We start from the raw sequence: 25,814 nt of genomic DNA, 5'->3' as shown, positions 1-25,814 counted from the left end.
CTTCACCTTTTTTATGGCCAATTTTTAATATTGTGTTTATGTGTGAGATGGATCTAGATAATAAGTTGTGGCTCTATGTTGTATAGATGCTTGTGTGAGCAGTAAATTTGTGTGAGAACATTCGTGAGCACTCTATTTATGCAATATGACATATCCAGTCTTGAAAGTTTAGGCTTTTAATAATATTTAAATAGACTTATAGGAATATGTAAATTACCTGTTGTTCAGTGGCACATGTGAAATACATAAATGCCCCATTAAAATAAATTGAGGCAGCAATCAAAATTCCATTTTAGTGGCAATAATATGAAAATTTTATTTAGAATTTTATTTATTTAAAACATTATTTTTTTGAAAGTAGCTTTAAAAAAAGATATTAGGATGCTTCAGTCAGGTGTAATAAGGTGTAAGTGCAATTAAGACTGGAGCTAATGTAACAGAGTGGTTATTATTACTATTATTATTATTATTATTATTATTATTATTATTATTGTTTAGAGTGAATTAAGAATGCTTTACTTAAATCCTGTGTGTCGTCTTCCGGTGTGTGTCAGTTGATATTTCACCAGTTTTTGCAACCTGTTTTACACAACAGGGACAATGGGCTGAACATAACCTGAATGTGACGACCTTCTGTGCGCGAGCTTCACCTTACCGACTTGTTTCCGGTTTGAACGTTCACCTTCATTAACAAACTGCAAACTATTTTGTTGTATATCATCATTTCGGTGGTGTTTCACACTCGCTGCCTGAGGTCCTGCGCTTTCTGTTTCTCTTTCCTCAGAATTCTTCGGTAGGAATTTCCTCCAGTCTCCGGTGTGAATCTCACACACAGGTGAACGCACCCTAGCGGTGTATGGTTTTGCGTCATAGTTGTATCTGGTTCTGTGTTGTATGTCCAGAAAGTGAAATTTCGACTCGTATAACTTTCCTTACATTGCACATCTCACTTTTTGCCTATAAATACTAAGTATTAACAGTGCACAAGATGGTAATAGTAAAGTGGAGAGCACTTCACACTCTGATTAGGAGTAACAGTCTGCTGTACAGGAAAGTAGAGTGTGTAAACTGGGAATACAATGTTTCTACGTTTGGTGCACCTTTGTGTCATTTTGACTCTGTGCAGTGTGAGCTCTGGCTTCAGCTGCCGATGGATCAATCTTAGATTCAAGCAGCACCATGCGACATGTTTAGCACTGCTTAGAGAAATGGTGAGGCTTGTCTATCTATCTATCTATCTATCTATCTATCTATCTATGTATGTTTGTGGAAAATGTAACGTTGGAATACTCTTTTTGTTCCTACAGGGAGAGGAAATCAGCGTCAATGCCTCCATCCCGGATAACTGGCATCATTGGTTCTTTAACCAAAGCTATTCTCAGGTTAATATATTAATAATGGTGTTCACATACAGAAATTGTTGTTCTGATTCTGTAATCTTGTGTGTACTCTTCCTTCATCTTCATCTCTATCCTTCTTCCTCAGCCAGAGAAACAGATCTGGTTCATCGTTCAGACTCTGGATGAGGTCTCTCGTTTATTGGAAGATTCAGACTCTGTCTCCTGGAACAAGGACAAGCTGGAAACTTTCTTACATATGCTGGATCTGCAGGCCAACGGACTAAGCTCATGTGTGAGTGCTCCTTTTCTCAATGCGTTCTCTAAAGGTATCAATCAGGTGTGGAATGAATATTGTAAAATAAAGTAGTGCTGTGGTTTATAGCCTGACGTTTGCTAAAATTAAAAAGAGTGATCCAAGTATAATGTACTTCTTTCTATAACCCTGGATTTCTTTTAAACACAGCTTGAGCACAAAATGAAAAAGAACAAAAGATTGCCCTTATACTTCAAACAACTAAGAGATCTCACCAAGAACGACAAGGTCAGCAATTATATCAACTTCCCTTATTCACACACACTGTGACAGAGGCAGAAAGATGTTTAATGTAAAGGTGACTTGGTGTAGCTCTGATTGTAAAATATTGGGATTTAACTTTACAGCAGGAGAAGAACGAGGCATGGGAGTGGATCAGAAAAGAGCTGCTTCAACTCTTCGGGCTGTTGGACTTTTTCCCTGCTGTCTCTGTGAATCGTGCTGAAAATGACAACTAATAATCAGTTGAAATCTTGCAGTGGTGACCAGTAGATTGTGAGTTCAAATCGCAGAACCACCATAGAAAAGCTGTTGGCTGTTGTGAAAGACTCTTAAAGACTTCAAGTTATATTAATTATTCAGTTTTGCTCTATTCATAGTATGCAAAATTAGCAGTGTATTTCTGTTTCATCCCACATTTTCAACTGTTACATGATGTTTACTCATGGTATTTATTTAATTTTAATGAAATCTGTTATTTAAAAATGTATCTGTCTGTTAAATGATAAAACTGTGATTATGGCTTAACTTTTTTGGGATTTATATTTTTTAAAAGTATGTATGTATTGTATGTATGTATGTATGTTTTTATTTATTATTTGTTTTTATATTATGTATGTCGTTATTCATGCATTATGCAGCTGGACTGTGAAAATTTTTGAAATTTTTGAAGATGTTACAATTACACCGCTAGCAAATACCTCATAATAAAAATTATCTTTAAAACCAAAATGCCTGAGTCTTCTAAGTGTTATTCATTAATTACTAAATACTGGACTTTATAATGATGAAGTTTAAAGTACATGTCCATAATAGCTTTATCTTCATAGTGACGTTCCCCAAAACACAAGAAACAACTAAGGAAGGTTTACATTAAAGACCATGATGCCAGGCCTGATGGAACTGTTAATAAAATGCAGAGGACTAACTAAGCTCAGTCTTATTGCTACAAACGTTATGCTGACTTAGTAGACCATTTATGAACATTACAGTGCAATTGCTGTACAAAGCATGATATTTGCACCATAATGGTATTCTGCAGTGTATGTGTGTGTATCTGAAGTTATAGACTCTTGAGTTTGGCAGATATTTGATTAAATCAAGCCATTTCATAAAGGATATAATGACTCAGTTAAACTGGCACATGGTACTACACCTAGATTTCTGATGAGATGTGGAATTAGACCGGGTTGTCCAATAATTCTCCTCTTGTTTTAACTTATTACACAAATAATTCCTTTGCACCTTAAAAAGGAAGAATTTCAAGGTATATTAGTGTTTGGTAGAAAGCATAATTCTTAAAAAATTATTTCAGTTTGCTAATGATACAACAATATTTTTACACAATAAAAAAGATTCTAAAAGCAACTGAATGCAAAAAATAATTCTCCTGAGTATTTGAATTAAACATGGATGTAAAGAAATCTGTCTTGTTAAGCAATGCCAAACATAGAAAGTTAATTTTCCTATGGAGCACACAGTTACATATTTGGGTGCAGTCGCATAATGAAAATGAACAAAAATGAAACTATCTAAACTTTAATCCTATAACTGACAGAAAAGGAAAATGCTTAATATGTGGCTTTAGAGAGATATATCTTTAAATGGGAGGATTTTATTAAAATTATTTTATTATAAAGCTGAAGGAATATCTAACTGTATGCTTATGTCTTGAAATGCTTCCAAACATATAGTCAATTTGTTGAATTTCATGTGGAAGAATAAATGATATTATTTGAATTTTGAATTACTTAAAATATCACATTTAAAGTAAAATGTTTAATTAATTTGATCAAAGAAAAAGAGTATCTAGAATATATTCCCAAAACATGTGTTTAATTTAGTGGGTGGAGTAGAATTTTTTTTTCTTAAATGCGACTATCGCATTAAGCATCTAGCAATAAAACTGTGTACCTTCCATAAGTAAGTTCTTCTAGCATGGAAATTAGCACACAAACATATTTTTGTCCGTACATAGGGTCTTTTTTTATTAGGAACAACAGGATTATTCGAAATTAAAAGAAAAAAAAATCCCTTTAAAAGATTAAGTTTTAGTCAACAGATTTATTTTAGTTAAACAGATTTTGAAGACAGAAGGTTACTTAGTTTACCATTATTTGGTTTACCAATCCCACCCAAAGAGTGCTGTGGTTTTGATGCTATACCTGGGAAAGCTTTACAGCTCTTCACAAACTGCATAACTGATAGGTTTAACCACAACATTAACTTTTGGAAAATGAAATAGTCTTATGGGAAGTTAACATCACAATTTGAAAAATTTAGATAAAGAAAACCTTGATTAATCTAAAATGCTTCATGTAAATCTTTTTAATTATAAGACTCCAAAATAAGAATAAGATATAGACAATTTGTTATAAATATTACATGAATAATAAAGCGGAAGAAGTTTCTTTCAGAACTTCACATATATCCTGTAAAATGTCTGTTAGAAAAAAATTAATGGGATTTGATGTATTGTATTGTTGTAGTGTCTATAAATTTGGAAAAAGACAGTTAATCAGTTATTCTTTAATTGTATTTATGTGAAAGTGTTTTGGATTGATTCTGAACATTTCAAAAAGACCAAAAACTGGAAAAACAATACATTTGCAGGATCGTGACATTATTTTTAAAAATTTTATTAAGACTGATGTGGAAAGCTGAATGAATATGGCACTACAGTTAAAACTATAAAGAACAGAAAAGTTCTTAAAATGTAATATTTTTGTCAAATTCAATATTTGTATTGTCTCTGGTGTTTTTTATTGTCTGTTCCTATATATATATATATATATATATATATATCCATATATATATATATATATATATGTGTGTGTGTGTGTGTGTGTGTGTGTACACCCTTTTCATTCCATGATATCTGAGGGTTGTGTGTGTGTGTGTGTGTGTGTGTGTGTGTACACCCTTTTCATTCCACAATATCTGAGGGTTGTGAACGTAAATACAGGGGAATTCAAGGACGATGGGGTGGTCCGCACTGACAGAAATGGGGAATGAAATGTGTTCTTGGTGGAGAGCACTGGCTTGGAAGAAAACTTGTTTGGTGCTGTGGAAGCGGGGGCGTGGTCAAGCGCCGGTTTGTGAGTGGAGGGCGGAGCCGGAGAAAGTGAGTGGTAAGGAATTCACACTTGCGGGGAATTCTAATAACTGAGTGTTCAGGCGAGGATAAAAAGGAGACAGACAAGTAGCGAGAGAGAGAGAGAGAGAGAGGGAGAGAGAGAGAAAGGGAGAGAGAGAGTTATCCAGCACAGAGCCACTTGTGTGCGTGCATGTGTGTGTGTGCGCAAATAAAATAAGCCTCTAAAAGCAAAAGTTGGAGACGAAAACGTCTGAGTTGTTCCCAAGCTTGCCCCCTGCTTCTTCATTCCCATCCAATACTGTAAGGTTGCTACACTGGTGCCGAATCCCGGGAAGTTGAGGAAGAGTCCTCACCACTGGCCGACATCATCACGTCCCTTGCCAGCCTCCACCAGACCCAGCGTCAGGTCCTTCTCCAGCTGCACCCAGACCAAGAGCAGCAGATCAAAGATCTGCTCGACGCCAGTCAGCAGCTCGGCAGGTGCTCCAGGGCCTGGTCAAGTGAAAGCGGAGTGGGTCCAGTGCCACTGCCCAGCGACGCTCGATCAGGCCATCTAGCTGGCAGAGAACCACAAGGCGGCGTATCTGGGGGCAGACGAGCCCCTCTCTTCTCCATGTCTCTCTCAGTCACTCTCGTGGCTCTCCCCCTCCTCCTCGCTCTTTCCCCATCCCTGCTCCATGGAAATGGGGGCCAATTCCCCCAAAACCCATTCCCCGAACCCATGCTTTCCCTCCCGGTTCCTCTCCTTGTGTCTTTCTCCTCTTTCCCCCAGGTGGGTGAATCCGGGGCCACAGGTGTGGGAGTAAGGCCTTGGCAGGTGTGCTAGTGCTGCGGGGAGCCTGGGTATTCCCAGGACCGCTGCAACATGATGGAGGTGGGGGCGTTGGTCTGGATCCCTGATGCACCGCAGGCCGCCCCCGATCCAGCCGGGTTGTACTGCATACCGGTGAGTGTTCAAGGGTAGATACCACACATTGGTGGATTCGGGCTGTAACCAGACCTCAATTCACCAAAGCTTGGTTCAAGGTGAGGCATTGGGAAAGGCACATTTGGTGAAGGTGAGGTGTGTACAAGGGGACGTTCACGAAAATCCGGTAGTGCCGGTCATTTCCCTCGGATATTTTCCCTTAGAGCAGTCGGACGATTAGAGCCTCAGGCATGCCTTCAACCAAGTGAGGGTAATTGATGGTGAGGAAATTCAGCCTAAAGACGATCCAGTTGTTGGTTCCAAAGAGCCATCAGGAATTATTATTCCAGGTGGCTCACCACAATCCGATGGCAGGGCACTTAGGACAGGATAAAACACTGGCCTGTCTCATGGCCCGCTTCTATTTGCAGGGCATTCGCAGCAATGTTCACAGGTGGTGCACGGCATGTTGTGAATATCAGCTGGTGAATACGCCAGTCACCCCAAACGTGCCCTTGCACCCACTCCCATTAATCGAGGTCCCCTTCGAAAGAATTGGCATGGAACCTCGATGGGCCATTAGATCGGACTACACGAGGGCATCACTTTGTATTGGTTCCAGTGGACTATGCAACCTGATACCAGGAAGCAGTGCCTCTGCTCAACATCTCCACATGTAATGTTGCAGAGGCACTCTTCCATCTCCTTAGTCAGGATCCTGAAAGAGATCCTGACTGACCAGGGCATGTCGTTTATGTCACAAACACTACGTGAGCGTTTATGTCACAAACACAACGAGTTGTTGGAGATTAAATAGATTTGCACCAATGTTTATCATCTGCAGACAGATGGGCTGGTGGAGCAATTCAATCAAATGTTGAAAAACACGATTTGTAAGTTTGTTCACGATGATGCGCGAAATTTGGCTAGATCCCCTGTTATTTGCAGTGCGAGACCTCCACGGGGCGTTTCCCCATTTGAGTTATTGTATGGGTGGAAGACTCATGGCGTGCTCGAAGTCATTCTGGGAAACTGGGAGGAGGGATCTTCCAGCAGTAAAAATGAAATTCAGTACGTTGTTGACCTGAGAGCAAAACTCCACCCTTTAAGCCTTTGCTACAGATGCGAGAACATCAATCCCTGCTGTATAACAGGGGTACTTGGCTACGGAAGTTTGCACCTGGAGATATAGTGCTTTTTTTGCTTCCAACATTTAGCTCTAAATTACTCACCAAGTGGCAAGGGCCCTTTGAGGTCAAATGACAGGTTGGAAATGTTGACTATGAGGTAAGGCGAAAGGATAGAGGTGGGGCGTGGCAGATTTACCACCTTAAGCTCCTTAAACCGTGGAGGAAGGCGGTTCCCGTGGCTTTGGCGATGGTTATCCCGGAGAGGGAGGAGGTAGGACGGGAGGTAAATCTAAAAACAGCAGCTCAATTCACCCCAGTCCCCTATGGAGACCAGCTCTCTCCGTCCCAAATCACGGACATGGCTAAATTGCAAGTGGAGTTTTCCGACATGTTCTCGACTCTCTCTGGTTGCACTGATCTTATAAAGCAGCATATAGAGACAACCACAGGGGTAGTAGTACACAGGCACGCTGCCCCAACACAAGAAAAATGTGGTTCGGGATGAACTCAAGGCTATGCTCGACATGAGAGTAATCAAGGAGTCCCACAGTGACTGGAGCAGCCCAGTGGCTTTGGTGCCCAAGGCCGATGGGACTGTTTGTCTTGTGTGGACTTTAGAACAGTCACCGTGGTGTCTAAGGTTGACACACACCCAAATGCCTTGCATTGACAAGCTGGTCAATCAGTTAGGCGCGGCTCGCTTTAATTCGACGTTGGATTTGACAAAGGGATATTGGCAGACCTGCACTGAGATACTGGTGCGGGGGGGGAGTTGGCAACAGGCCGGATGGCTCCCCGGCCGGAGTCGGGTGGTGGGGGTATATGGAAACAGGGGTGTGGTCGAGCATCGATTTGTGAATGGAGTGCGGAGGCGGAGAAGGTGAGTGGTAAGGAATGCACACCTGCGGGGAATTCTACTAATGAGTGTTCTGTGTTGCAGTGACCTGGGACAAGAATAAAAAGGAGAGAAACAAGCGCCTTGAAAGAGAGAGAGAGTTATCCAGCACAGAGCCACGTGTGTGTGTGTGCAAATAAAATAAGCCGCTGAAAGTGAAAGGGAAAAATTGGACAATAAAATGCCTCTGAGTTGTTCCCAAGCCTGCCTTCTGCTTCCTTATTCCTGCCCGAACCTGTAAGGTTGCTACAGGTGCATAATGTGACACTTCCATTTCCTGTGGGTTGTCCATCAATGGCACAAATCTTAAGTGGATAATGTAGGGGTTCTGTGGGTATGATGAGCTTCATGATGGTATTGTGATCCATGAAATTTCCTGCTGCTCCAGAGTCGATCAGCACTGAGAGGTCAGAGACACGGTTTGAGTGTTTCATCTGTTCACTTAGCGTTAATGATTAGTGAGAGAAAAACTGAGATGGACTCACTGCGGGAATACATGAGGAGGTCGAGGTCCTCTTAGCAGACTGGGTTGGACCGGGGTTTTTTGACAGACAGGGTACTGTGCTATAAATTGATTGGCATGACTGCAATAGAAACACAGCGTTTCCCTTCTTCATTTGTCACGTTCAGCGTTGCTTAGTCAGGTCTGCCCTAGCTGCATGAGTTCAGAGCGTACAATTACCAGTGTGGGACTCACCGTCCTCTTATGCACTTGGTGGAGGCAGATGAGATGTTCCAGATGAATGGCTAGATCGATCAGGGAATTGAGAGGCATTTTGACATCATGGCAGGCCAGTTCAGTGAGCACTTCCTGATTGAGACCCTGGTGGAAAGCATCTGCTTCCTGCAGCAAGAGTGTCGGACTCCAGTGCCTATTCAACCACATTTCTCCTCCCTTGTGTTACCGTCAAGAGTTGCTCACCAATTTTCTTGCCTTTGGTGGTGTGATTGACAACTTGTTGGAACATTTCCATGAAACGATCATATGACAATAACAGTTTCCCTCCTTGACACCCTCTTGGTAAGGGAAGTACAGTGAGCACTGTAGCAGAAAGCTTTTGCACTGGGACGTTTCTCCTGCGTACTCGTCATGGCGACAGATAAGCGAGCCGGGGTTTGCAGGCGGGGTTCTGTGGAAGACGAAGGCAGTGGAGATAGTGCCGGTAAGCATGTTTAATTTGGCATCTAGCTCCACCAGATGTTGTTGGTGTTCTCCTACCAGCTTTTCCTGAGCTGCCATGATGTTGTGGCAGTTTGATTCTCCTGCTGCATCCATGGTGATGGTGAAGTAGTATGTCATGCGATAGAGTTGGATGAAAATGCAGTTTAGAATTTATTATAAAACGTGAAGCAAAATTCATAAACAGGAACTGGCAAAAAGTCACGCAATCCGCATACAACAATTCAGTGGCAAAATCCAAGCATGTGAAAACCAGGAAACAAGACAAGATCAAAACTAGAATATCAGACACAGACTGAAAATGCTTGGTAGGTTCAGGTAAGTGTAGACTGAGTGTTACTTCACAATAAGGTAAAGTTCAGAGTCCATTTATATAGGCCATGTGTGTAGTTGGAAGCAGGTGCACATGAGTAGTATTCAGGTGAGAGTGTATGTGCTGGTGGAGTGAGTTGCTGGGGATTGTAGTCTGTTGTGGCCATGTTAGTACGCTGCAGTGTGTTCTGGGAAGTGGAGTTTGTGGTGGATTCCAGCCCTGGCATGAAATATACGTGAAGAATGTTTTATTTTCAGAAGTTGGGGTCAAAATTAAACAAATACCATCAAAATCTTCTTCAGCATGAGTAATATCCTTTGCTGGATAAATCTCTGGAATGATCAAAAATGTGATTTAAGGAATGTATGTTTAAGGATGGGTCTGACTCTTGCTTGGAGAAATAGATAACCAATAAAAGAATATAACTGGAGAAGTAAACAGTCACATATAGTTTTCCACTGGGAATGAGGGGACATAAAAAGTAAAGTGGAATAATTTCAGACAGAATCATAATGCCTAAGAGATCACAAGGCTTTCTCGAATAAGATTAACATGCGTGCGTTAGATTTACGTAATTAAAACAGGAATTATAGAAATGTATTGGAAAAAAAGGAAAAGGTCTTGAATACTTTTCTTGTTTAATTTGGTTTACCAATCCCACAAAAGAGTTCTGTTCAGAGGCATGCAATACCAGGGAAAGCTTTACAGTTCTTCAGAAACTGCATAAATGGTAGGTTAAACCACAACATTAACTTTTGGAAAATGAAGTATGCTAATGGGAAGTTAACATCACAATTAAAAAATTTTGTTAAGGAAAACCTTGGTTAATGTAACGTGCTTCATGTAAATCTTTTTAATCAGAAGATGGTGAAATAAAAACAAAATATAGAACATTTCAAAAAGACCAAATCTGGACAAACAATCTGCTAGATTGTTACATTATTGTTTATTTTATTTTATGGCACCACAATTAAAACTAAAATAGAACTAGAATAGAAAAGCTCTTAAAATATGAAATATTCATCTCTCTCTCTCTCTCTCTCTCTCTCTCTCTCTATATATATATATATATATATATATATACACGCAAACACACACACACACACACACACACACATATATATATATATATATGTATTTTTTTTTTCTCTGGTGTATTTGTTGTCTGTTTCTATACCGCTGGCATCTTCCCTTTTATGTTTATTTTGATACTGTACTTTGTACTTTGTACCTTATACTTTGATTCTCGCACTGAATTAAAAAATGATTGAACATTATGAGGTTGTTTTAATTGGAGTTTTTAACTGATGAAAACTGCATAAAGCTGGACTTGATCTTGAAAAATCTTTTAGCACATGTCAAACAGGACTCCAACAATGTGTTAATTATTGAATATTTGCAAACATCTATGCGCAAGCTTCACCTTACCGACTTGTTTCCAGTTTGAACGTTCACCTTCATTAACAAACTGCAAACTATTTTGTTGTACATCATCATTTCGGTGATGTTTCACACTCGCTGCCTGAGGTCCTGCGCTTTCTGTTTCTCTTTCCTCAGAATTCTTCGGTAGGAATTTCCTCCAGTCTCCGGTGTGAATCTCACACACAGGTAAACACACCCTAGCGGTGTATGGTTTTGCGTAATTACAACTGTATTTGGTTTTGTGTTGTATGTCCAGAAAGTGAAATTTCGACTCGTAGAACTTTCCTTACAGGGTGCATCTCACTTGTTGCCTATAAATACTAAGTATTAACAGTGCACAAGATGGTGATAGTAAAGTGGAGAGCACTTCACACTCTGATTAGGAGTAACAGTCTGCTGTACAGGAAAGTAGAGTGTGTAAACTGGGAATACAATGTTTCTACGTTTAGTGCACCTTTGTGTCATTTTGACTCTGTGCAGTGTGAGCTCTGGCTTCAGCTGCCGATGGATCAATCTTAGATTCAAGCAGCACCATGCGACATGTTTAGCACTGCTTAGAGAAATGGTGAGGCTTGTCTATCTATCTATCTATCTATCTATCTATCTGTCTATCTATGTTTGTGGAAAATGTAATATTGGAATACTCTTGTTTTTGTTCCTACAGGGAGAGGAAATCAGCGTCAATGCCTCCATCCCGGATAACTGGCATCATTGGTTCTTTAACCAAAGCTATTCTCAGGTTAATATATTAATAATGGTGTTCACATACAGAAATTGTTGTTCTGATTCTGTAATCTTGTGTGTACTCTTCCTTCATCTTCATCTCTATCCTTCTTCCTCAGCCAGAGAAACAGATCTGGTTCATCGTTCAGACTCTGGATGAGGTCTCTCGTTTATTGGAAGATTCAGACTCTGTCTCCTGGAACAAGGACAAGCTGGAAACTTTCTTACATATGCTGGATCTGCAGGCCAACGGACTACGCTCATGTGTGAGTGCTCCTTTTCTCAATGCGTTCTCTAAAGGTATCAATCAGGTGTGGAATGAATATTGTAAAATAAAGTAGTGCTGTGGTTTACAGCCTGACGTTTGCTAAAATTAAAAAGAGTGATCCAAGTATAATGTACTTCTTTCTATAACCCTGGATTTCTTTTAAACACAGCTTGAGCACAAAATGAAAAAGAACAAAAGATTGCCCTTATACTTCAAACAACTAAGAGATCTCACCAAGAACGACAAGGTCAGCAATTATATCAACTTCCCTTATTCACACACACTGTGACAGAGGCAGAAAGATGTTTAATGTAAAGGTGACTTGGTGTAGCTCTGATTGTAAAATATTGGGATTTAACTTTACAGCAGGAGAAGAACGAGGCATGGGAGTGGATCAGAAAAGAGCTGCTTCAACTCTTCGGGCTGTTGGACTTTTTCCCTGCTGTCTCTGTGAATCGTGCTGAAAATGACAACTAATAATCAGTTGAAATCTTGCAGTGGTGACCAGTAGATTGTGAGTTCAAATCGCAGAACCACCATAGAAAAGCTGTTGGCTGTTGTGAAAGACTCTTAAAGACTTCAAGTTATATTAATTATTCAGTTTTGCTCTATTCATAGTATGCAAAATTAGCAGTGTATTTCTGTTTCATCCCACATTTTCAACTGTTACATGATGTTTACTCATGGTATTTATTTAATTTTAATGAAATCTGTTATTTAAAAATGTATCTGTCTGTTAAATGATAAAACTGTGATTATGGCTTAACTTTTTTGGGATTTATATTTTTTTAAAAGTATGTATGTATTGTATGTATGTATGTATGTTTTTATTTATTATTTGTTTTTATATTATGTATGTCGTTATTCATGCATTATGCAGCTGGACTGTGAAAATTTTTGAAATTTTTGAAGATGTTACAATTACACCGCTAGCAAATACCTCATAATAAAAATTATCTTTAAAACCAAAATGCCTGAGTCTTCTAAGTGTTATTCATTAATTACTAAATACTGGACTTTATAATGATGAAGTTTAAAGTAGATGTCCATAATAGCTTTATCTTCATAGTGACGTTCCCCAAAACACAAGAAACAACTAAGGAAGGTTTACATTAAAGACCATGATGCCAGGCCTGATGGAACTGTTAATAAAATGCAGAGGACTAACTAAGCTCAGTCTTATTGCTACAAACGTTATGCTGACTTAGTAGACCATTTATGAACATTACAGTGCAATTGCTGTACAAAGCATGATATTTGCACCATAATGGTAATCTGCAGTGTATGTGTGTGTATCTGAAGTTATAGACTCTTGAGTTTGGCAGATATTTGATTAAATCAAGCCATTTCATAAAGGATATAATGACTCAGTTAAACTGGCACATGGTACTACACCTAGATTTCTGATGAGATGTGGAATTAGACCGGGTTGTCCAATAATTCTCCTCTTGTTTTAACTTATTACACAAATAATTCCTTTGCACCTTAAAAAGGAAGAATTTCAAGGTATATTAGTGTTTGGTAGAAAGCATAATTCTTAAAAAATTATTTCAGTTTGCTAATGATACAACAATATTTTTACACAATAAAAAAGATTCTAAAAGCAACTGAATGCAAAAAATAATTCTCCTGAGTATTTGAATTAAACATGGATGTAAAGAAATCTGTCTTGTTAAGCAATGCCAAACATAGAAAGTTAATTTTCCTATGGAGCACACAGTTACATATTTGGGTGCAGTCGCATAATGAAAATGAACAAAAATGAAACTATCTAAACTTTAATCCTATAACTGACAGAAAAGGAAAATGCTTAATATGTGGCTTTAGAGAGATATATCTTTAAATGGGAGGATTTTATTAAAATTATTTTATTATAAAGCTGAAGGAATATCTAACTGTATGCTTATGTCTTGAAATGCTTCCAAACATATAGTCAATTTGTTGAATTTCATGTGGAAGAATAAATGATATTATTTGAATTTTGAATTACTTAAAATATCACATTTAAAGTAAAATGTTTAATTAATTTGATCAAAGAAAAAGAGTATCTAGAATATATTCCCAAAACATGTGTTTAATTTAGTGGGTGGAGTAGAATTTTTTTTTCTTAAATGCGACTATCGCATTAAGCATCTAGCAATAAAACTGTGTACCTTCCATAAGTAAGTTCTTCTAGCATGGAAATTAGCACACAAACATATTTTTGTCCGTACATAGGGTCTTTTTTTATTAGGAACAACAGGATTATTCGAAATTAAAAGAAAAAAAAATCCCTTTAAAAGATTAAGTTTTAGTCAACAGATTTATTTTAGTTAAACAGATTTTGAAGACAGAAGGTTACTTAGTTTACCATTATTTGGTTTACCAATCCCACCCAAAGAGTGCTGTGGTTTTGATGCTATACCTGGGAAAGCTTTACAGCTCTTCACAAACTGCATAACTGATAGGTTTAACCACAACATTAACTTTTGGAAAATGAAATAGTCTTATGGGAAGTTAACATCACAATTTGAAAAATTTAGATAAAGAAAACCTTGATTAATCTAAAATGCTTCATGTAAATCTTTTTAATTATAAGACTCCAAAATAAGAATAAGATATAGACAATTTGTTATAAATATTACATGAATAATAAAGCGGAAGAAGTTTCTTTCAGAACTTCACATATATCCTGTAAAATGTCTGTTAGAAAAAAATTAATGGGATTTGATGTATTGTATTGTTGTAGTGTCTATAAATTTGGAAAAAGACAGTTAATCAGTTATTCTTTAATTGTATTTATGTGAAAGTGTTTTGGATTGATTCTGAACATTTCAAAAAGACCAAAAACTGGAAAAACAATACATTTGCAGGATCGTGACATTATTTTTAAAAATTTTATTAAGACTGATGTGGAAAGCTGAATGAATATGGCACTACAGTTAAAACTATAAAGAACAGAAAAGTTCTTAAAATGTAATATTTTTGTCAAATTCAATATTTGTGTTGTCTCTGGTGTTTTTTATTGTCTGTTCCTATATATATATATATATATATATATCCATATATATATATATATATATGTGTGTGTGTGTGTGTGTGTGTGTGTACACCCTTTTCATTCCATGATATCTGAGGGTTGTGTGTGTGTGTGTGTGTGTGTGTGTGTACACCCTTTTCATTCCACAATATCTGAGGGTTGTGAACGTAAATACAGGGGAATTCAAGGACGATGGGGTGGTCCGCACTGACAGAAATGGGGAATGAAATGTGTTCTTGGTGGAGAGCACTGGCTTGGAAGAAAACTTGTTTGGTGCTGTGGAAGCGGGGGCGTGGTCAAGCGCCGGTTTGTGAGTGGAGGGCGGAGCCGGAGAAAGTGAGTGGTAAGGAATTCACACTTGCGGGGAATTCTAATAACTGAGTGTTCAGGCGAGGATAAAAAGGAGACAGACAAGTAGCGAGAGAGAGAGAGAGAGAGAGGGAGAGAGAGAGAGAGAGAAAGGGAGAGAGAGAGAAAGGGAGAGAGAGAGTTATCCAGCACAGAGCCACTTGTGTGCGTGCATGTGTGTGTGTGCGCAAATAAAATAAGCCTCTAAAAGCAAAAGTTGGAGACGAAAACGTCGGAGTTGTTCCCAAGCTTGCCCCCTGCTTCTTCATTCCCATCCAATACTGTAAGGTTGCTACACTGGTGCCGAATCCCGGGAAGTTGAGGAAGAGTCCTCACCACTGGCCGACATCATCACGTCCCTTGCCAGCCTCCACCAGACCCAGCGTCAGGTCCTTCTCCAGCTGCACCCAGACCAAGAGCAGCGGATCAAAGATCTGCTCGACGCCAGTCAGCAGCTCGGCAGGTGCTCCAGGGCCTGGTCAAGTGAAAGCGGAGTGGGTCCAGTGCCACTGCCCAGCGACGCTCGATCAGGCCATCTAGCTGGCAGAGAACCACAAGGCGGCGTATCTGGGGGCAGACGAGCCCCTCTCTTCTCCATGTCTCTCTCAGTCACTCTCGTGGCTCTCCCCCTCCTCCTCGCTCTTTCCCCATCCCTGCTCCATGGAAATGGGGGCCAATTCCCCCAAAACCCATTCCCCGAACCCATGCTTTCCCTCCCCGTTCCTCTCCTTGTGTCTTTCTCCTCTTTCCCCCAGGTGGGTGAATCCGGGGCCACAGGTGTGGGAGTAAGGCCTTGGCAGGTGTGCTAGTGCTGCAGGGAGCCTGGGTATTCCCAGGACCGCTGCAACATGATGGAGGTGGGGGCGTTGGTCTGGATCCCTGATGCACCGCAGGCCGCCCCCGATCCAGCCGGGTTGTACTGCATACCGGTGAGTGTTCAAGGGTAGATACCACATATTGGTGGATTCGGGCTGTAACCAGACCTCAATTCACCAAAGCTTGGTTCAAGGTGAGGCATTGGGAAAGGCACATTTGGTGAAGGTGAGGTGTGTACAAGGGGACGTTCACGAAAATCCGGTAGTGCCGGTCATTTCCCTCGGATATTTTCCCTTAGAGCAGTCGGACGATTAGAGCCTCAGGCATGCCTTCAACCAAGTGAGGGTAATTGATGGTGAGGAAATTCAGCCTAAAGACGATCCAGTTGTTGGTTCCAAAGAGCCATCAGGAATTATTATTCCAGGTGGCTCACCACAATCCGATGGCAGGGCACTTAGGACAGGATAAAACACTGGCCTGTCTCATGGCCCGCTTCTATTTGCAGGGCATTCGCAGCAATGTTCACAGGTGGTGCACGGCATGTTGTGAATATCAGCTGGTGAATACGCCAGTCACCCCAAACGTGCCCTTGCACCCACTCCCATTAATCGAGGTCCCCTTCGAAAGAATTGGCATGGAACCTCGATGGGCCATTAGATCGGACTACACGAGGGCATCACTTTGTATTGGTTCCAGTGGACTATGCAACCTGATACCAGGAAGCAGTGCCTCTGCTCAACATCTCCACATGTAATGTTGCAGAGGCACTCTTCCATCTCCTTAGTCAGGATCCTGAAAGAGATCCTGACTGACCAGGGCATGTCGTTTATGTCACAAACACTACGTGAGCGTTTATGTCACAAACACAACGAGTTGTTGGAGATTAAATAGATTTGCACCAATGTTTATCATCTGCAGACAGATGGGCTGGTGGAGCAATTCAATCAAATGTTGAAAAACACGATTTGTAAGTTTGTTCACGATGATGCGCGAAATTTGGCTAGATCCCCTGTTATTTGCAGTGCGAGACCTCCACGGGGCGTTTCCCCATTTGAGTTATTGTATGGGTGGAAGACTCATGGCGTGCTCGAAGTCATTCTGGGAAACTGGGAGGAGGGATCTTCCAGCAGTAAAAATGAAATTCAGTACGTTGTTGACCTGAGAGCAAAACTCCACCCTTTAAGCCTTTGCTACAGATGCGAGAACATCAATCCCTGCTGTATAACAGGGGTACTTGGCTACGGAAGTTTGCACCTGGAGATATAGTGCTTTTTTTGCTTCCAACATTTAGCTCTAAATTACTCACCAAGTGGCAAGGGCCCTTTGAGGTCAAATGACAGGTTGGAAATGTTGACTATGAGGTAAGGCGAACGGATAGAGGTGGGGCGTGGCAGATTTACCACCTTAAGCTCCTTAAACCGTGGAGGAAGGCGGTTCCCGTGGCTTTGGCGATGGTTATCCCGGAGAGGGAGGAGGTAGGACGGGAGGTAAATCTAAAAACAGCAGCTCAATTCACCCCAGTCCCCTATGGAGACCAGCTCTCTCCGTCCCAAATCACGGACATGGCTAAATTGCAAGTGGAGTTTTCCGACATGTTCTCGACTCTCTCTGGTTGCACTGATCTTATAAAGCAGCATATAGAGACAACCACAGGGGTAGTAGTACACAGGCACGCTGCCCCAACACAAGAAAAATGTGGTTCGGGATGAACTCAAGGCTATGCTCGACATGAGAGTAATCAAGGAGTCCCACAGTGACTGGAGCAGCCCAGTGGCTTTGGTGCCCAAGGCCGATGGGACTGTTTGTCTTGTGTGGACTTTAGAACAGTCACCGTGGTGTCTAAGGTTGACACACACCCAAATGCCTTGCATTGACAAGCTGGTCAATCAGTTAGGTGCGGCTCGCTTTAATTCGACGTTGGATTTGACAAAGGGATATTGGCAGACCTGCACTGAGATACTGGTGCGGGGGGGGGAGTTGGCAACAGGCCGGATGGCTCCCCGGCCTGAGTCGGGTGGTGGGGGTATGTGGAAACAGGGGTGTGGTCGAGCATCGATTTGTGAATGGAGGGCGGAGGCGGAGAAGGTGAGTGGTAAGGAATGCACACCTGCGGGGAATTCTACTAATGAGTGTTCTGTGTTGCAGTGACCTGGGACAAGGATAAAAAGGAGAGAGACAAGCGCCTTGAAAGAGAGAGAGAGAGTTATCCAGCACAGAGCCACGTGTGTGTGTGTGCAAATAAAATAAGCCGCTGAAAGTGAAAGGGAAAAATTGGACAATAAAATGCCTCTGAGTTGTTCCCAAGCCTGCCTTCTGCTTCCTCATTCCTGCCCGAACCTGTAAGGTTGCTACAGGTGCATAATGTGACACTTCCATTTCCTGTGGGTTGTCCATCAATGGCACAAATCTTAAGTGGATAATGTAGGGGTTCTGTGGGTATGATGAGCTTCATGATGGTATTGTGATCCATGAAATTTCCTGCTGCTCCAGAGTCGATCAGCACTGAGAGGTCAGAGACACGGTTTGAGTGTTTCATCTGTTCACTTAGCGTTAATGATTAGTGAGAGAAAAACTGAGATGGACTCACTGCGGGAATACATGAGGAGGTCGAGGTCCTCTTAGCAGACTGGGTTGGACCGGGGTTTTTTGACAGACAGGGTACTGTGCTATAAATTGATTGGCATGACTGCAATAGAAACACAGCGTTTCCCTTCTTCATTTGTCACGTTCAGCGTTGCTTAGTCAGGTCTGCCCTAGCTGCATGAGTTCAGAGTGTACAATTACCAGTGTGGGACTCACCGTCCTCTTATGCACTTGGTGGAGGCAGATGAGATGTTCCAGATGAATGGCTAGATCGATCAGGGAATTGAGAGGCATTTTGACATCATGGCAGGCCAGTTCAGTGAGCACTTCCTGATTGAGACCCTGGCGGAAAGCATCTGCTTCCTGCAGCAAGAGTGCAGGACTCCAGTGCCTATTCAACCACATTTCTCCTCCCTTGTGTTACCGTCAAGAGTTGCTCACCAATTTTCTTGCCTTTGGGGGTGTGATTGACAACTTTTTGGAACATTTCCATGAAGCGATCATATGACAATAACAGTTTCCCTCCTTGACACCCTCTTGGTAAGGGACGTACAGTGAGCACTGTAGCAGAAAGCTTTTGCACTGGGACGTTTCTCCTGCGTACTCGTCATGGCGACAGATAAGCGAGCCGGGGTTTGCAGGCGGGGTTCTGTGGAAGACGAAGGCAGTGGAGATAGTGCCGGTAAGCATGTTTAATTTGGCATCTAGCTCCACCAGATGTTGTTGGTGTTCTCCTACCAGCTTTCCCTGAGCTGCCATGATGTTGTGCCAATTTGATTCTCCTGCTGCATCCATGGTGATGGTGAAGTAGTATGTCATGCGATAGAGTTGGATGAAAATGCAGTTTAGAATTTATTATAAAAGGTGAAGCAAATTCATAAACAGGAACTGGCAAAAGGTCAGGAAATCCACAAACAACAATTCAGTGGCAAAATCCAAGCATGTAAAAACCAGGAAACAAGACAAGATCAAAACCAGAATATCAGACACAGACTCAAAACGCTTGGTAGGTTCAGGTAAGTGTAGACTGAGTGTTACTTCACAATAAGGTAAAGTTCAGAGTCCATTTATATAGGCAGTGTGTGTAATTGGAAGCAGGTGCACATGATTAGTATTCAGGTGAGAGTGTATGTGCTGGTGGAGTGAGGTGCTGGGGATTGTAGTCTGTGGTGGCCATGTTAGTACGCTGCAGTGTGTTCTGGGAAGTGGAGTTTGTGGTGGATTCCAGCCCTGGCATGAAATATACGTGAAGAATGTTTTATTTTCAGAAGTTGGGGTCAAAATTAATCAAATACCATCAAAATCTTCTTCAGCATAAGGAATATCCTTTGCTGGATAAATCTCTGGAATGATCAAAAATGTGATTTAAGTAATGTATGTTTAAGGATGGGTCTGACTCTTGCTTGGAGAAATAGATAACCAATAAAAGAATATAATTGGAGAAGTAAACAGTGACATATAGTTTTCCACTGGGAATGAGGGGACATAAAAAGTAAAGTGGAATCATTTCAGACAGAATCATAATGCCTAAGAGATCACAAGGCTTTCTCGAATAAGATTAACATGCATGCGTTAGATTTACGTAATTAAAACAGGAATTATAGAAATGTATTGGAAAAAAAGGAAAAGGTCTTGAATACTTTTCTTGTTTAATTTGGTTTACCAATCCCACAAAAGAGTGCTGTTCAGAGGCATGCAATACCAGGGAAAGCTTTACAGTTCTTCAGAAACTGCATAAATGATAGGTTAAACCACAACATTAACTTTTGGAAAATGAAGTATGCTTATGGGAAGTTAACATCACAATTAAAAAATTTTGTTAAGGAAAACCTTGGTTAATGTAACATGCTTCATGTAAATCTTTTTAATCAGAAGATGGTGAAATAAGAAGAAAATATAGACAATTGTGACAAATATTAAATTAGTAATAAAGACGAAAATGTTTCTCACAAAATTTCACATATATCCTGTTAAATATGTATTAGAAAAAAATTAATGGGATTATTTGTATTGTATTGTAGCGTCAGTAAACTTGCAAAAAACAGTTAATCAGTTATTCTTTAAATGTATCTACGTGAAAGTGTATTGGATTGATACTGAACATTTCAAAAAGACCAAATCTGGACAAACAATCTGCTAGATTGTTACATTATTGTTGATTTTATTTTATGGCACCACAATTGAAACTAAAAAGAATAGAAAAGCTCTTAAAATATGAAATATTCATCTCTTTCTCTCTCTCTCTCTCTCTCTCTCTCTCTCTCTCTCTCTCTCTATATATATATATATATATATATATATATATATATATATATATATATATATATATATATATACACGCAAACACACACACACACACACACATATATATATATATATATATATATATATATATATATATATATATATAGATAGATAGATAGATAGATAGATAGATAAATGTGTGTGTGTGTGTGTGTGTGTGTATTTTACCGCTGGAATCTTCCCTTTTATGTTTATTTTGATACTGTACTTTGTACTTTGTACCTTATACTTTGATTCTCGCACTGAATTAAAAAATGATTGAACATTATGAGGTTGTTTTAATTTGAGTTTTTAACTGATGAAAACTGCATAAAGCTGGACTTGATCTTGAAAAATCTTTTAACACGTCAAACAGGACTCCAACAATGTGTTAATTATTGAATATTTGCAAACATCTATGCGCAAGCTTCACCTTACCGACTTGTTTCCAGTTTGAACGTTAACCTTCATTAACAAACTGCAAACTATTTTGTTGTACATCATCATTTCGGTGATGTTTCACACTCGCTGTCTGAGGTCCTGCGCTTTCTGTTTCTCTTTCCTCAGAATTCTTCGGTAGGAATTTCCTCCAGTCTCCGGTGTGAATCTCACACACAGGTAAACACACCCTAGCAGTGTATGGTTTTGCGTAATTACAACTGTATTTGGTTTTGTGTTGTATGTCCAGAAAGTGAAATTTCGACTCGTTTAACTTTCCTTACAGGGTGCATCTCACTTGTTGCCTATAAATACTAAGTATTAACAGTGCACAAGATGGTGATAGTAAAGTGGAGAGCACTTCCCACTCTGATTAGGAGTAACAGTCTGCTGTACAGGAAAGTAGAGTGTGTAAACTGGGAATACAATGTTTCTACGTTTAGTGCACCTTTGTGTCATTTTGACTCTGTGCAGTGTGAGCTCTGGCTTCAGCTGCCGATGGATCAATCTTAGATTCAAGCAGCACCATGCGACATGTTTAGCACTGCTTAGAGAAATGGTGAGGCTTGTTTATCTATCTATCTATCTATCTATCTATCTATCTATCTATTCATTATTTCATTATCTACTATATCAGTGCACTATGTTTGTGGAAAATGTAACATTGGAATACTCTTGTTTTTGTTCCTACAGGGAGAGGAAATCAGCGTCAATGCCTCCATCCCGGATAACTGGCATCACTGGTTCTTTAACCAAAGCTATTCTCAGGTTAATATATTAATGATGGTGTTCACATACAGAGATTGTTGTTCTGATTCTGTAATCTTGTGTGTACTCTTCATTCATCTTCATCTCTATCCTTCACCCTCAGCCAGAGAAACAGATCTGGTTCATCATTCAGACTCTGGATGAGGTCTCTCATTTATTGGAAGATTCAGACTCTGTCTCCTGGAACAAGGACAAGCTGGAAACTTTCTTACATATGCTGGATCTGCAGGCCAACGGACTACGCTCATGTGTGAGTGCTCCTTTTTTCAATGCGTTCTCTAAAGGTATCAATCAGGTGTGGAATCAATATTGTACAGTGAAGTAGTGCTGTGGTTTATAGCCTGATGTTTGCTAAAAAAGAATGTATAATGTACTTCATTCTATAACCCTGGATTTCTTTTAAACACAGCTTGAGCACAAAATGAAAAAGAACAAAAGATTGCCCTTATACTTCAAACAACTAAGAGATTTCACCAAGAACGACAAGGTCAGCAATTATATCAACTTCCCTTATTTACACACACTGTGACAGAGGCAGAAAGATATTTAATGTAAAGGTGAATTGATGTAGCTCTGATTGTAAAATATTGGGATTTAACTTTACAGCAGGAGAAGAACGAGGCATGGGAGTGGATCAGAAAAGAGCTGTTTCAACTGTTCGGGCTGTTGGACTTTTTCCCTGCTGTCTCTGTGAATCGTGCTGAAAATGACAACTAATAATCAGTTGAAATCTTGCAGTGGTGACCAGTAGGTTGTGAGTTCAAATCCCAGAAGTGCCATAGAAAAGCTGTTGACTGTTGTATTAAATATTCAGTTTTGCTCTATTCATAGTACACAAATTTAGCAGTGTATTTCTGTTTCATCCCACATTTTCAACTGTTACATGATGTTTACTCATGGTATTTATTTAATTTTAATGAAATCTGTTATTTAAAAATGTATGTGTCTGTTAAATGATAAAGCTTTGATTATGTCTTAACTTTTTTGGGATATATATGTTTAAAAAGTATGTATGTATGTATGTATGTATGTGTTTATTTATTTATTTATTCATTTATTGTTTGTATTTATATTATGTATGTCTTTATTCATGCATTATGCAGCTGGACTGTGAACATTTTGAAAATGTTTTGAATAAGAAATATATGAAATTTTTTAAAGATGTTACAGTTATAGTGCTAGTGAATGCCTCATAATAAAAATTATCTTTTAAACCAAAATGCCTCAGTCATGTAAGTGTTGTTCATTTATTATTAAATATTGGATTTTATAATGACCGAGTAGAAAGTAGATGTCCATAATAACTTTATCTTCATAGTGACGTCCCCCAAAACACAAGAAACATCTAAGGGAGTTCTACATTAAAGACCATGATGCCAGGCCTGATGGAACTGTTAATAAAATGCAGAGGACTAACTAAGCTCAGTCTTATTGCTACAAACATTATGCTGACTTAGTAGACCATTTATGAACATTATAGTGCAATTGCTGTACAAAACATGATATTTTCACCATAATGGTATTCTGCAGTGTATGTGTGTGTATCTGAAGTTATAAACTCTTAGATTTGGCAGATATTTGATTAAATCAAACCATTTCATAAAGGATATAATGACAGTTAAACTGGCACATGGTACTACACCTAGATTTCTGATGAGATGTGGAATTAGACAGGGTTGTCCAATAATTCTCCTCTTGTTTTAACTTATTACACAAATTATGCCTTTGCACCTTAAAAAGGAAGACTTTCAAGGTATATTAGTGTTTGGTAGAAAGCATAATTGTTAAAAAAAAAATTATTTCAGTTTGCTAATGATACAATATTTTTACACAATAAAGAAGATTCTAAAAGCAACTGAATGCAAAAAATATTAAATAATAATTCTCTCTTGTTAAGCAATGTCAAACATAGAAAATTAATATTCCTATGGAGCACACAGTTACATATTTGGCTGCAGTCACATAATAAAAATGAAACTATCTAAACTTTAATCCTATAACCGACAGAAAAGGAAAATGCTTAATATGTGGCTATTAAGAGATACATCGTTAAATGGGAGGATTTTATTATCTAAAGCTGAAGGAATATCCAAATGTATGCTTATGTCTTGACATGCTTCCAAACATATAGTCAATTTGTTAAATTTCTCTTTCATTTCATGTGGAAGAATAGATTATACTATTTGAATATTGAATTAAAGTAAAATGCTTAAATAATTTGATCAAAGAAAAAGAGCATCTAGAATATGTTCCCAATACATGTGTTTAATTTAGTGGGTGGTTTTTCTTAAATGCGACTATGGCATTACCCATCTAGCAATAAAACTGTGTACCTTCCATAAGTAAATTCTTCTAGCATGGAAATTAGCACACAAATATATTTTTTTCTGTACATAGGGAAGGTTACTTCCTGACAGTAACAGAAGGTTACTTACTGACATACAGTGCATTTCTTGTTAAATTTCGTTTAACCAATCCCACCCAAAGAGTGCTGTGGTTTTGATGCTATACCTGGGAAAGCTTTACAGCTCTTCAGAAACTGCATAAATGATGTGGTTAAACCTAAACATTAACTTTTGGAAAATGAAATAGACTTATGGGAAGTTAACATTCCGATTCGAAAAATTTAGATAAGGAAAACCTTGATTAATCTAAAATGCTTCATGTAAATCTTTTTAATTATAAGACTCCGAAATAAGAAAAAGATGTAATATTTATCAAATTGTCTATCAATAATAAAGCAGAAGTTTCTTTCAAAACTTCGTATATCCTGTAAAATGTCTGTCAGAAAAAAATTAATGGGATTTGATATACTGTATTGTTGTAGTGTCTGTAAACTTGCAAAAAGACAGTTAATCAGTTATTCTTTAATTGCATTTATGTTAAAGCGTTTTGGAATGATTTTGAAATGTTCACTAAGACCAAAAACTGGACAAAATACATCTGCAGGATCGTGACATATTTAAAAAATTTATTAAGACTGATGTGGAAAAAGACACGGGAGTAATCAAGGACCCCCATAGTGAGTGGAGCAGCCCACTGGCTTTGGTGCCCAAGGCCGATGGGACTGTTTGGTTTTGTATGGCCTTTAGAAAAGTCACCGTGGTGTCCAGGTTTGACACATAACCCAACGCCTCGCATTGACAAGCTGGTCGATCAGTTAGTCGCGGCTCGCTTTAATTCGAGGGATATTGGCAGAGATACTGGTGCGGGGGTAGTAGGTAGCAGGCCGGATGGCTCCCCGGCCTGAGTCGGGTGGTGGGGGTATGTGGAAACGGGTGTGGTCGAGCGTCGGTTTGTGAATGGAAGGCAGAGCCGGAGAAGGTGAGTGGTAAGGAATGCACACCTGCGGGGAATTCTACTAACGAGTGTTCTGTGTTGCAGTGACCTGGGACAAGGATAAAAAGGAGAGAGACAAGCGCCTTGAGAGAGAGATATCCAGCACAGAGCCACTTGTGTGCGTGCGTGTGTGTGCGCGCGCAAATAAAATAAGCCGCTGAAAGCGAAAGTTAAAAATTGGAGAATAAAACGCCTCTGAGTTGTTCCCAAGCCTGCCTCCTGCTTCCTCATTCCTGCCCGAACCTGTAAGGTTGCTACAGGTGCATAATGTGACACTTCCATTTCCTGTGGGTTGTCCATCAACGGCACAAATCTTAAGTGGATAATGTAGGGGTTCTGTGGGTATGATGAGCTTCATGACGGTATTGTGATCCATGAAATTTCCTGCTGCTCCAGAGTCGATCAGCACTGAG

At 39.6% G+C, this 25,814-nt stretch overlaps 2 protein-coding genes and 1 pseudogene across 2 annotated transcripts; all 3 read left to right on the top strand.

Annotated features, from left to right (window-relative positions):
* The first annotated feature begins 519 nt into the window (after positions 1–519).
* LOC117598588 (interferon a3) lies at positions 520–2,547 on the top strand. The gene is made up of 5 exons (XM_053238849.1): positions 520–1,211; positions 1,308–1,382; positions 1,486–1,632; positions 1,804–1,881; positions 2,001–2,547. The coding sequence occupies exons 1-5, from the start codon at positions 1,080–1,082 to the stop codon at positions 2,109–2,111; spliced, it is 543 nt and encodes a 180-aa protein (XP_053094824.1). The 5' UTR covers positions 520–1,079; the 3' UTR covers positions 2,112–2,547.
* An 8,620-nt stretch (positions 2,548–11,167) lies between these two features.
* Positions 11,168–12,556, top strand: LOC128319629 (interferon a3-like). Its single transcript, XM_053238892.1, has 5 exons — positions 11,168–11,381; positions 11,481–11,555; positions 11,659–11,805; positions 11,977–12,054; positions 12,174–12,556. The coding sequence occupies exons 1-5, from the start codon at positions 11,250–11,252 to the stop codon at positions 12,282–12,284; spliced, it is 543 nt and encodes a 180-aa protein (XP_053094867.1). The 5' UTR covers positions 11,168–11,249; the 3' UTR covers positions 12,285–12,556.
* Positions 12,557–21,370: 8,814 nt separating this feature from the next.
* On the top strand, positions 21,371–22,843 carry LOC117598586 (interferon a3-like; annotated as a pseudogene).
* The last annotated feature ends 2,971 nt before the right edge of the window (positions 22,844–25,814 follow it).

Source organism: Pangasianodon hypophthalmus, chromosome 12, assembly GCF_027358585.1.
Source record: "Pangasianodon hypophthalmus isolate fPanHyp1 chromosome 12, fPanHyp1.pri, whole genome shotgun sequence".
NCBI lineage: Eukaryota > Metazoa > Chordata > Actinopteri > Siluriformes > Pangasiidae > Pangasianodon > Pangasianodon hypophthalmus.
This window is presented reverse-complemented; position numbering and strand designations above follow the sequence as displayed.

Bases quoted from the DNA above. Each gene is read 5' to 3' on its own strand.
- LOC117598588 (XM_053238849.1), top strand. From the start codon at position 1,080: ATGTTTCTACGTTTGGTGCACCTTTGTGTCATTTTGACTCTGTGCAGT. The intron at 1,212-1,307 runs GTGAGGCTTGTC...TTGTTCCTACAG, and splicing joins TAGCACTGCTTAGAGAAATG to GGAGAGGAAATCAGCGTCAA. The intron at 1,383-1,485 runs GTTAATATATTA...CTTCTTCCTCAG, and splicing joins TTAACCAAAGCTATTCTCAG to CCAGAGAAACAGATCTGGTT.
- LOC128319629 (XM_053238892.1), top strand. From the start codon at position 11,250: ATGTTTCTACGTTTAGTGCACCTTTGTGTCATTTTGACTCTGTGCAGT. The intron at 11,382-11,480 runs GTGAGGCTTGTC...TTGTTCCTACAG, and splicing joins TAGCACTGCTTAGAGAAATG to GGAGAGGAAATCAGCGTCAA. The intron at 12,055-12,173 runs GTCAGCAATTAT...TTAACTTTACAG, and splicing joins ATCTCACCAAGAACGACAAG to CAGGAGAAGAACGAGGCATG.